The sequence below is a fragment of the Entamoeba nuttalli genome, assembly GCF_000257125.1.
Source record: "Entamoeba nuttalli P19 unplaced genomic scaffold asmbl_6125, whole genome shotgun sequence".
Classification (NCBI taxonomy): domain Eukaryota; phylum Evosea; order Mastigamoebida; family Endamoebidae; genus Entamoeba; species Entamoeba nuttalli.
In genome coordinates this window covers 1-12096 of record NW_008577898.1, presented here as the reverse complement: position 1 = coordinate 12096, position 12096 = coordinate 1, and the positions used below count along the sequence as shown (strand labels likewise).

Below are 12096 nucleotides of genomic sequence, written 5' to 3'. Positions count from 1 at the left end.
CATAAAATAAGAAATAAAGAAAGATGAAATCCAAGAATAAGATAAAAGAAAAAAACAATAAAAGAAATAAAAGAAAATGAAATAATCCCAAAACAAGAAGAAAAACTAAATAATAAAAGAAATAAATAAAATACACAAATTAATTAAATATGAAATGATTCATATTTCATCAATCAATAAATGATAATTCTATTATCATTTATTTATCTATTTTTATTTATTTTTGATAAAACTTGTTTTGATGTTTTTGCTATATTGCGTTGATATTGCTGTATTATACTCTATTAAAACTACAATTGAAGATTATGAAAAGAATTCATTATTTTATCATTTATTTTCATATCAACACAGTCGTGTTAGTTATTCTATTTAATACTCTCTATCTTCATGATTATTATGAACTTCTGTATTTCAAACTTTTATTTATTTTATAGATGTTAATAAAATTTATTTCTTATAAAAATTTTTATGAAATTTGAATATAACTTTATTGAAAGTATTTTTCTATTGACTTAACTTCTAATGTAAACATATAAATCCAAAATGTTTTTACCGTTTAATATAATTTAAATCAACAACCTTTAAATATTCTCATCATCCAATTATTTTAAAAGGGATTACTAAAACTATATTTTTCATGTTTATATATAGGTTATATATATCATGGGATTATTCATTTATTTTAACTTTAATGCATAATTTGTAGAATCATATAAGTATAAAACTTATTTAATAAGTTAATTGTAATTTTTTTCATTAAAAAAAAATAAAATAATAACAATGAAAATAAATTATCCTTTAATTCCTTGAGAACCTTTATGTTTATGTGCGTCATTAATCATTTTACGAGCACTTGAAGAATTCTTTGAAGCCATTTTACGAGCACTTTGTATGAACTGACTTGCTGTTTTTGATAATTTTTGAATCTCACTTTTTGCCTTATCATAGTTATAAGGTCCTTCATCTTCCATATCCATCAAGAACAACTCGAAATTAGTTTCATCACTAATGTCAAGATAAGCAAATGTACAGAGTGAAAAAATAAGAAGTAGAGAAATCATTCTTTGTTTAAAAAATATAATTTTTTGTTTTAAGTTTTTTATTTTAAGTTTTTCTTTTTTTTTTTTAAATAATCATAAAACAAAGTTAGAAATAAAATATGTCAATTATGATTATTAACATATTGACTAGACTTTTATCATGTCGAGAAATGAACAAATCATTTTCTTCAATATACTTTATTTCTTTTGAACTGAAATTCTTTCAAATTTCATCAACTTAATTATTCTCCGTTTAAGTAACTATATCACCTTTCTTTATAATGTTGTTTTATGATGAAAGAACATATCCTTACCATTAATACTATTATGACTACTTTTATTCTTAATAATAACACGTAGTTCCTTTTTCTTTGATAACTCCAACAATTTATCATCAAATATACTTGTATCTTAACAACTGGATAATACAATCATCTTTATAGATGCACACCCTTTTATTATAGTAAATGATATTCCATAACCCTTAATAATCAATCACTGCTATTCTTGCAATATTACATAATATATTTTCTAATGAATAGCAACGTTATGAACAGAGTATAACGGTTGAATCAAAACTTGGATTTATTTTAATACTTGTATTATTGTTTATAAAGTTCAACTTTAGAACCATAATAACTGAAAAATATTTAAATACAAATTAATTAAATGAAATTGAAGTTTGTTTAAAATTACAAGATAAATCAATTATATAATTTAAAGTTATTTCAATTTTTATGAATAAGAATAAAGAAAATATAAAAAACAAAAAAGAGTATTATTTTATAAAATTAAATGATTTTTTAGCAATTAAAAAGAAATAAGTTTTATAACATAGAAAGATGTTCAAGAATAGTTAATGTCTCTTGATGAAAATTACCTTTATAATACTTATCAATAACATCTTTAAATAATCTATCTTTTGAGATATAATAAAATAATGTCATACACGATAAAACTTTTTGAACGTCAGTATATCCAAAAATATTAATTGGAGAAAGTGTACGTTTTTGATTAAGTAATATGGTAGTTACATCTCTTAGTCTGGATGACAATATTGGATGTTTTAAATATGCTTTTGCTTCATCTAGTGTTCGAATGTTATACAAATCATTATTTCTTCCTCCCCATAGTCCTTGTATAACAGGAAATACATACCATATCCAATGTGTTACTTTTTTTCCATTTTTTACTTCTTCTAAAGCAGTAGAAAATGTTTGGGCATGATACCGTGGAGTAACACCAGTCTCTTGTCCATCAATAAATCTTTGAAGATTAAAAGGATCATCAGTTATTTGGTTTGACATTAAAATGAAATAACACAGATTGGTTTTATTTTGTATGAAGAAATAATAGAGTTAGTTTCATTTCTTTGTATGTATCTTTATATTTAGGATTGACACACTAAAAACAGAATTGAATAATAATTATAAATAATAAATCATAATGATTAACTAAATAATAATGATTTAATATTTCAATATTAATTAAATTTATAATAATAAATAATAATAATTATGGTTATAAATAACATCATATAATTTAATTACATAAACAAAACTTTAAATGAAGAATAACGCGATCTAATTTCATGACAACAACACTATGTCAATTTGACCAATTTTGCATTTCAAAAGACTGTCCATTTCAGCATTCATATCCATTTAAATTAGAAGACTATCAAATACCAAAACAACCAAGGATGACAATTGATTTACCATGTTATTTATCAGAATGGAAATACTTAGAAAGGGCAATAGGAAATATAAAAACAATAGAAGATTTACAAAAATATATGGCATCTATGTTTACAAATGAAAAAGATAAAAGAGAAAAAGAAATTACTATTAAAAAACTTCCATCATTTAAAAACTTAAATGAAAATGAAAAAAGTATTATACAAAATGAATTAATTCCTTTATGTAAAGAAATGATTATTAATCATCAAAATATACTTTTACCACCACCTGTAATTTTATATAAAGAAGGTAAAGTAATGTTTACAAGAAAACAAAGTTTATGTTTAATTTCATGTATGTTATTTGGTTTATATTCATTGAAATTACGTAAAGATTCAAGAAAATTTAATGAATATGCACAATTTCCATTTTTCTTATTTCGTGAAGATTCAGTATCAATAACCATGACTCAATGTATTATTCATTACTTTCATTTAATTTTTAAAGAATTTACTAATGATAAATTTATGAATGAAATAATTGAAATTGAAAGACATTCATCCCAACTTTCATTGAAAGAATTATTAAATTCTAATAAGAAACTTATTCCTGGAGATGTTGATAATATTCATGGAATTATGGAAATTAATGAAACAGAAAACCTTAAAGCTGATTTTGCTAATAAATATATTGGAGGAGGTGTACTTCATGGTGGATCTGTTCAAGAAGAAATTATGTTTATGGAATGTCCAGAAATGTTTATTAGTATGATAACTAATCCAGTTATGGATGATCAAACAACTATTTTATTTAAAAATATTATTCGTTATGTTAAAATTAAAGGGTATGGGAGAGGCATTCAATTTAACAAAGAATTTGAACACTTAACTTCTAATAATATTGTAGCTTTAGACGCTCTTGTTGCTTATATAAATCCAAATGAACAATACAATGAACAACAAACTCTTCGTGAATTAAATAAAGTTTTTAGTGGTGTTGAATGTTTATCAGAAGAAGATCATTTAATTCCATTTGTTAGTGGTAAATGGGGATGTGGTGTTTTTGGAGGAGATTGGAGGTATAAATATCTTCTTCAGACAATTGTTTGTAGTTATGTTGAACGCCCATTCATATTTACTTCATTTCATGATAATGAAGCTCAATCTGAAATTGAACAATTTAAAACAAAAATTGAAAATGATAATCCTTCAATTCGTGATTTTATTCAATGGCTTGTCTCTTTCTGTTCTAATCATGAAAACCTTCCTTATCTCTTAACATCACCAACAATTCCTACTGCTAGTCATCCATTTAAACCTCAAGAAGAAATAAATAATAAATGCACTATTGTTTGAATGATTCATTATTCAAGGAATTTGCTTATTTGATTTTAATGTTTTTTTTTAATTTTTTGGAAATTGAATTTGAATGTTTTAAATACTTCTTCTCTCTTTTTATGAATTACAAAAATTTCAAAAAAAAATATTTATTTTCTTAACAAAGAATAGTATTAAATTTTGTTTTTATAATCAAAAATAAACAATATCAACAATTGAAAGAATAGAAAATATTCAATTAAAAGAATAAGAAATAAAGTTTATTACATTAGTTTTTATATAAACATAAATTTAAATAATTAATACTAAATTTCTAATAGTATTAAGTTATTATATAAAATTTTAATATATGAAATATTCAGCGTTAATAAAAAAGATAAAATAACAATAGATAATAGTAAATCAAATTGACAATAAGGTTGTTAATATTAAATTAAGAAGATAAGTAAAAAGAAAACTTAATTAAAATAAAGAATAAAAGAAAGAATATAAAATGAAAGTTAATTACAAAAAATAGGGTTTTTTATTTATTTCTATTTAACAAATTTGTATTTTTATATTTTTGGTTTTGATAAGAACAAAATAAGTTATAACTCAAAGTTATGCTGAAACAACCACAAGGAGTCAAGTTGTTAACAAATATTTCTGTAGTTAGATTAGTAAAAGGTGAAAAAAAATTTGAAATTGCATGTTATCCAAATACAGTTGCAGCATGGAGACAAGGGGTGTTTGTTATTAGTATAATTTACAATAAAGGAAATAAAGATTTAAAAGAATAGAGAAATGCCATTAAATGAAGTATTACAATTAACAAGAATTTATCAGTCAGTAGAAAAAGGAGAAGTTGCAAAAAAGAAAGATTTAAAAGAGGCATTCGGTAAAACAAATGAAGATGAAATTATATTAGAAATATTAAAAAATGGAGAAATTCAAAAAGGAGAGAAAGAAAGAAAAGTACAATTAGATTCATTAAATAAAGATATAATGATTTTATTAACACAAAAACTTATTCATAAAGAAACAAAAAAACCAATTTCTATGAAAATGGCAGAAAAACTAATAAAAGATTTAAAATATAATATCGTTACTTCAAAAACAGCCAAACAACAATCACTACTTATTCTTAAATTATTAAAAAAACATCCTGAAATTCCAATTGAAAGAATGCCTATGGTTATTTCTGTTGATATTACTAAAGACCTTGAAGAAGAAATTTTAAATTTAATTAAAGACCAAATTAAAAATCAAGTTATTAAAGAAAGTTCTGAAACAAGAATTAAATATGAATTTATTATTGATCCTAGTGCTTTTCATGAATTACAAACATTCGCTGATAAAGTAAAAGAAAAAATGTTTCTTGAAATTGTATCAGTTAATCAAGAAATGGATTAATTACAAATTTTGTATTTCATTTTTTTTTATTTGGTTATTTAATAATAATTACAATGAAATATCTCATAGAAATAGAAGATGATGATGAACATTAATAAAAAATTAATTTTGAATAGAAAGAAAAATACATTAATAAAAGAATATTTATTAATTATCTTTTTTTTAATTATGAATCTTAAAATACTCATTTATCAATGGTTAAAAAAGAAATCATTCAATGGCTTAATCAATTAAATCAAGATGAAATTAGTTATAAAATTACTGTACTAAATAAAATTATTGAAAAAAAAATTGATTTAAATGATTTTCTTGTTTGTTGTGGTGATTTTACAAGAAGTATTAGTTATAATTTAACATCTTTTAATGATGAATTATTATCACTTTCATATGAAGTAATGATTCAATGGATTTCAATAATTTTATCTCAACCAAAAATTCAAATTAAATATTATGATTTATTAATAATTAAATTTATTGATGGATTATATTATGCAATAAATGAAAGGATTCAATTTTATATAGATCATATTATTCCTTTAATCACAACTTCTCAAATTTTTATTACTCGTCATTTATCTCAACTCATTCATTCTCTCTCTTTTCATATTCAAACTCATAATAAATCAATTCTTCCTATTATTATAAAACTCCTCAATACAATTAGTATCCCAGATTCCCTTTGGAATGATTTAATCGTTTTTCTTTATCTTCAATATCATTTTTCAAAAGATCAATTACAATCTTCGGTTTTAGATCTTTTAATTCATTTATCATCATATAATCCCGTTATGACATCTAATTACATTCAATCTTTTTTAAAATCTCTTAAAATAGAAGATGAATCAATGTTTATGTATTTGGTTTAATTCAATTAATTGGTGATTAGAAATAGTAAATTAAATATCCTCATAACAATACTTTCTATTTTTTTATGTTTTAGCCATTAGTTGATTTTCATAATTAATTTTAATGGACTTTACGATTCTTTTCTTCTTTTCTATTTTAGATAACAAAAAAATCTAAAGAAAGTTTCATTTTATTCTTCCTTTTCTATTTTAATCTACAGATCTTATTTATCTTATTTTCGGTTCTCAATGGATGTTATCACTCTAATTTGTTCATTAGTTATTCTTGGTGCTATAGCAGTACTTGTTCGATTATATGCTGCTGGTGGTGTTAATCACTCTAAAAGAGATTTATCTGGAAAAGTTGTTGTTATTACTGGAGGAACCCATGGGATGGGTAAAGTTATTGTAGAACAACTTGCTGATACTGGAGCTACTATTATTTCTTGTTCAAGAAATAATGAAATTGCTCAGAAAGTAATTGAAGAAATTAAATCAGTACATAAAAGCTGTAATATTATTCATGAACATCTTGACTTATCAGATTTAGACTCAGTAAAAGAATGTGCAGAAAATATCTTAAATAAGTATCATGAGATTGATATTTTAATTAATAATGCTGGAGTCATGAGAGTTCCTTATGGAAAGACTAAACAAGGGTATGAAACTCAAATGGGAGTGAATTATCTTGGTCATTTTCTTCTTACACAAAAACTTCTTAGTGCTTTAGAAAAGTGTAATGGAAGAGTTATAAATTATTCTTCTGTTGCAAGTAAATTATATCATCGTAAGGAATTTCCATTTGTTGCAGAAGAAAAAGGGTTCTTCTCAATGAGATGGTATTGTGAAAGCAAGTTGTCTATGGCTATTATGGCTCAAGAACTTGCTAAAAAGAATGATAATATTATTGCTGTTTCTCTTCATCCAGGTTGTGTTAATACTGCATTATGGCAATTTTTCCCAGTATGGCTCCAATATCTTTGTTGGCCAATTCTTCAAGTCATTTTTAAGACTCCATTGGAAGGGGCACAGACATGTCTTCATTTAATTCATTCTGAATCAATTACAAATGGAGCTTACTATGCAGACTGTAAACCAGCAAAACATAACAAAATTATGGACGATAGTGATATATGCACAAAGCTTTGGAATGATTCAGTTGATGCTACAAAACAATTTTTATAAAATTGATTGATTGTCGTCGTTCATTGATGTTAATTTGTAAAAATAAATCTATTTTTTTAAACTCTTTATTCCTTTCAATGCAAAGTGTTACAACTTCTTTTGAAGAAATGAAGAGATTCAATTCAATTCTCTCAAAATGTTTTGGAGATAAAGAAATGATCAATCAGAATGACCTCTCTTTTATTGTTCATTTACGTCACTCATCAGAAACAAAGATAGAGTTATTAGAATACCTAGAGTCAGTCATATTTTCTCAGTGTGAATTTATTGAGTCTACTCATCTTAAAAGGACTCAGTCTTCTTTTTAATCATTGAACAATTTTTTTATCATATATTCCCTATTTTTCTTCATTTATAATAAAAATACTAATTCAAAAAACATTTACATTGGTTTTAAATTTAATGATTTATTAAATACTTTAGTTTTTATTAACAAAATCTACTTCTGATATTTATCATTCAATAAAAATTAATTCGTTGATTATTACATTGAATTAAAACTTTTGATGAAATACTTCAAGTTTATGATTCCTATTATTTGTTGTTATTATTACGTCTTTAATTTGTTTTCACAAGTTAATTTTATTTTCTTAATTTATTTTTTATATATTTCATATTTATTCAGTTATTAATATATTTTTATTCTCTAATACTATTCTTGTTAAATTGTAAGTTGAATTTATTAATTAATTTAGACATATATCATGTATCAATTATTAAAAATTGTTAATTGGCATTTTGTAGTAATACACCCCTTTAATTTATTATTTATTATAATAATAATGTCGTTTTATTTTTATTATGTTTAGTTATTATAATATTGATATTATTAGTTAGTTTATTTTTATGTTAATTCTATTTTTAATATCAATACTTATTCATAATTAACTAAAAATGGTATTAATAATGCATTTATTTCTTTTTATTATATCCCTATAACACAACGAACAAGGATATAATATCATGTGACACTTAAACCAGATTTTATACATACACCCTTTATTATTTTAATATATAAATCGTGTTGTTAAACTAATCATACTTCCTTCTATTTAAAATTAAAAATTATAACTTGTATTATATAATTTATTGAATAAACTATTTATGATAATTGTTTGTATTAAATATTTTTATTTTATAATAATTCTATAAAAAGATTTAAATTAATTTGGTAAACTTTTATCCTTTAATTGCTTATTAGATACAATATTTATTATAACCATTATTTTGACTATTAATGGTATATCAATAATGTTGATTTCATGTATTTTTGATTGTTCTGTTTTGTAATAACTCTTCCTGTTCTTATTTATTCTCTATTTACTTATTTATTCTATTTCTTTTTTGGTTTTACTGTATTAGTATGTAAGTTTATTTATAAGAATCATTCTAAATTAATAACAATACTAATATTGGATATTACTGTAAGTTTAATATTATTATTTTAATGATTTTATATTGTACTATTGAGTTATTTTTATATCATATTATATTAACAAATCAGTTGATTTAAGGTAAAATTCCCAGTTCATTGTCGTTAAAACTATTTTTTATGACATGTTTCAATTAACTTAATTTAGTTGTAAATAGTAATAAAGAGAAAATCGTTCATTACCATTTTTTTAAACCGTAAAAAACAACACATCTTTTCAAAATCAGATTAAATAAAAAGTGACTTGAAAAAGAAACAAAAAGGAATAATTTAATAAACAATCACATTAATTAGGTATTTCTGGTGCTTTACACTTTTCTATCACACAAGGGTCTTGAAGGATACTATTTAATTGGTCAAGTCCTTCTTCTGTCCAAGAACCATTTAATATTTGCGAAATTTCTTTTGTAGCCAATAATGCATTAGGGCTTTGAGGAGATTCTATTGTAGTATATTTTGATGTTAAAATAATGTCTTGGTCATCTACAGCACTGAGGCTCATTATGCGGCGAGTATTCATGACTGAATAATAAGATTTCTTTCATTGAGTTAAATTACTGTATTAATAAAAAAAAAGAATGGAAGAAATTGAAGGAGATAATTCTCAATTACTATACTAAAAAATAAAAGTTCAATATAATTTCAAAAAACAACGTTTAAATAGATAATATCTAAATTTGACATTTCTTGTTTTAGAACAACGTTAATTAAAAAAGAAGGAACTGAATTATAACTACTCATCAATGACAATAAGATCATTTCCTTTTTCATCATCTACCACAATTAAGTCATCATCTCCACTTTTAATCTCTTCATCCAAATGAATCACATTATTTTGAAGATTTAAATGATTTCCTGGAACGTTATTCATTTCTACAGGAAGATATAAAATAGTTAAAGTCATAACATAGAGGTTGACATAAGCTAATGTAGTCAACGTAATTGAAGCATTGTTATGATATCCCATAAAATTAGCAGCAATTAAAAGACACAAATACAATATAATTACACAAATGGTAAATCCTCCATAATATTTCAAACGTAATGAAACAGGTCCTAATTTTCTACTTTCTGAATAAGTTCGAATAATACCAAATACTAACCAAAAGATATAAATTACAATAATACCTAAAATAAGAATTGACAAAACAACATTTGCTGGGTCATCAATTCCCTTTAATGTAATAGAATAATTAGGTGTTGTACGGTTATACATTAACTCTGTAAAAACTAACATAAATAATGTTAATAATAACAATGCACGTGGAAGAATAAATCTAAATGATTTTCTTATATTTAATGGTTTACGTAAAGCTTCAAACATAGAAAGAACATAAAACATTAAGAAGCAAATAAAGAATGTTTCAATACCAGTATTAAATAATAGGAATGTTACACTATCTACTACATATTCATAAAAGAAGAATGGGTTATTAAATAATATTAATACAATATTTAATATAAATGTCCACTTTTGTTCGTGACACCATTGATTAATTGGGATACCTTTAATTGATGAAAGATATAACATACAACAGAAACTTGAAAACAAAATAAATGCCATTCTCCAAAACATTTCAAATACTGAATATGAAGTTGAAATATATGAATTTTCTACAATAATATCTCCTAAAGAAATATCAGTTGGTGTAAATGTAAATTCGAGAAGATAATTTGGATGTGTTAAATAAATTTGTGAAACAAGTGGAATTGCTTTACAGTCAAGACCTCTTGATGCAGGACATTTAACTTTTCTTGTTATTGTTTTTTCTTCAAGAAGTTCTAATGAATTGATATTAACTTTACTATTTTTATCTATAGGTAAAGCTGATCCATATAACTTATAACTAATTTCAGTAATTCCTTTTGCTATTCACTTGTTAATTTTTTCTATCTCAAAAATAACAAAAAGTCTATAAAAACAAACCAGAAATTCCTTCTCTACCAAATCTCTTTTGAGGTATTAACGAAATACGTGTTTCTTGGTTTAATACTGTGAATGGACCAAAGGCAACAGTTAATTTTGTCTTTTGTTCATTTAAATCAATACCATGACATATCTTTTTATCAAAATTAGAGACTTTTTCATCACAATCCCATGTTGATAGGGTTTTAGAAAACCATGGATTTGGGATGGTCATTGAGATACTAATACAGAATGTTACAATAACAACAAACATTGCAAATATTAAAAGAAATCCACATTTTGATAACTTAGATACAAGAAGCTTTGGTTCTTTGTTTGTAGTAGCTGTGTTGTTATAATTCATATCTGATTTTTAAGTTTTCTATTATCTTTTTATTTTTAAGATTTGACATTTTAACAAACTTAAAAAAGAATCAAAAAATAACATAAATAGTAAAGTGAATAATAATTTGTTATTTGTTCTTATTAACAAAAAATGTTATTATATCACAAAATTAAAACAATGAAGTTAAGAAAAAAATATTCTACTCATTGAACTAAAGAAAGTGACGTTCAAGACAAGAACCAAAGTGAATATTTAGTAAAGAGAAAAAAAAACAAAAGGTCTTTGGTAAATTGAACAGAACGAATGTATTAAAACATCTAAATGAATTATTGTTATTTTAGACTAATAACTTCAATTTAAAAAGTTATTTAGTAATTCTATTTCTACTCTTTGAAAGAAAGTTTACAATAGTTATAAATCAGAAAAATAAATTAAAAACAACACACATTAATAAGATACTAATATAACATAATATATGACTTTATAATAAATCAAAAAATACATAATTTGTAATAGAATAAAGGATCATCTAATGAAACAAATTAATCAAAACTAACAATAAAAATAAATAAGTTACAAGACAAATAAAATCTAATAAAGATATTTTATAATTTATTTAATAATAAAATAATAAAAAAAAAGATTAACAAATAAATGAATTAATATAAAAAAGATATTAAAAATATCTATTTAATTTTATTGAAAAACAAAAAAACAAAAACAACAACTGACAAAAATGTTAAAATAATGATGTTATTAAATGCGTTAAAAGAAGTTCTTTCTTGATTTTAATAATTTAAAATTTGAATAAAAATCAATTTTAATGAAATTAAATAAAAAGTAAAAGTAAAAATATAGTTTTAAAGTTCTTTGACTTTATTTGTTGAAAAAGAATTTAATTTTTAAATGATTATTTCCATTTAAAGAAGACGAC

At 22.9% G+C, this 12096-nt stretch overlaps 6 protein-coding genes across 6 annotated transcripts; 4 read left to right on the top strand and 2 right to left on the bottom strand.

Moving 5' to 3' along the window:
- Positions 1-1867: 1867 nt before the first annotated feature.
- Positions 1868-2347, bottom strand: ENU1_147730 (COG5579 domain containing protein; the record flags this gene model as incomplete). Its single annotated transcript, XM_008860518.1, has 1 exon — positions 1868-2347. The coding sequence occupies one exon, from the start codon at positions 2345-2347 to the stop codon at positions 1868-1870; it is 480 nt and encodes a 159-aa protein (XP_008858740.1).
- A 284-nt stretch (positions 2348-2631) lies between these two features.
- ENU1_147720 (Poly(ADP-ribose) glycohydrolase) lies at positions 2632-4074 on the top strand (the record flags this gene model as incomplete). Its single annotated transcript, XM_008860517.1, has 1 exon — positions 2632-4074. One exon carries the CDS (start codon positions 2632-2634, stop codon positions 4072-4074), a length of 1443 nt encoding a protein of 480 aa, XP_008858739.1.
- A 584-nt stretch (positions 4075-4658) lies between these two features.
- ENU1_147710 (hypothetical protein) lies at positions 4659-4835 on the top strand (the record flags this gene model as incomplete). The annotated part of the gene is made up of 1 exon (XM_008860516.1): positions 4659-4835. One exon carries the CDS (start codon positions 4659-4661, stop codon positions 4833-4835), a length of 177 nt encoding a protein of 58 aa, XP_008858738.1.
- Positions 4836-4839: 4 nt separating this feature from the next.
- On the top strand, positions 4840-5448 carry ENU1_147700 (SBDS protein C-terminal domain containing protein; the record flags this gene model as incomplete). The annotated part of the gene is made up of 1 exon (XM_008860515.1): positions 4840-5448. The coding sequence occupies one exon, from the start codon at positions 4840-4842 to the stop codon at positions 5446-5448; it is 609 nt and encodes a 202-aa protein (XP_008858737.1).
- A 1094-nt stretch (positions 5449-6542) lies between these two features.
- Positions 6543-7478, top strand: ENU1_147690 (short chain dehydrogenase family protein; the record flags this gene model as incomplete). The annotated part of the gene is made up of 1 exon (XM_008860514.1): positions 6543-7478. One exon carries the CDS (start codon positions 6543-6545, stop codon positions 7476-7478), a length of 936 nt encoding a protein of 311 aa, XP_008858736.1.
- Positions 7479-9643: 2165 nt separating this feature from the next.
- ENU1_147680 (hypothetical protein) lies at positions 9644-11180 on the bottom strand (the record flags this gene model as incomplete). Its single annotated transcript, XM_008860513.1, has 2 exons — positions 9644-10779; positions 10838-11180. 2 exons carry the CDS (start codon positions 11178-11180, stop codon positions 9644-9646), a joined length of 1479 nt encoding a protein of 492 aa, XP_008858735.1.
- Between the last annotated feature and the right edge of the window lie 916 nt (positions 11181-12096).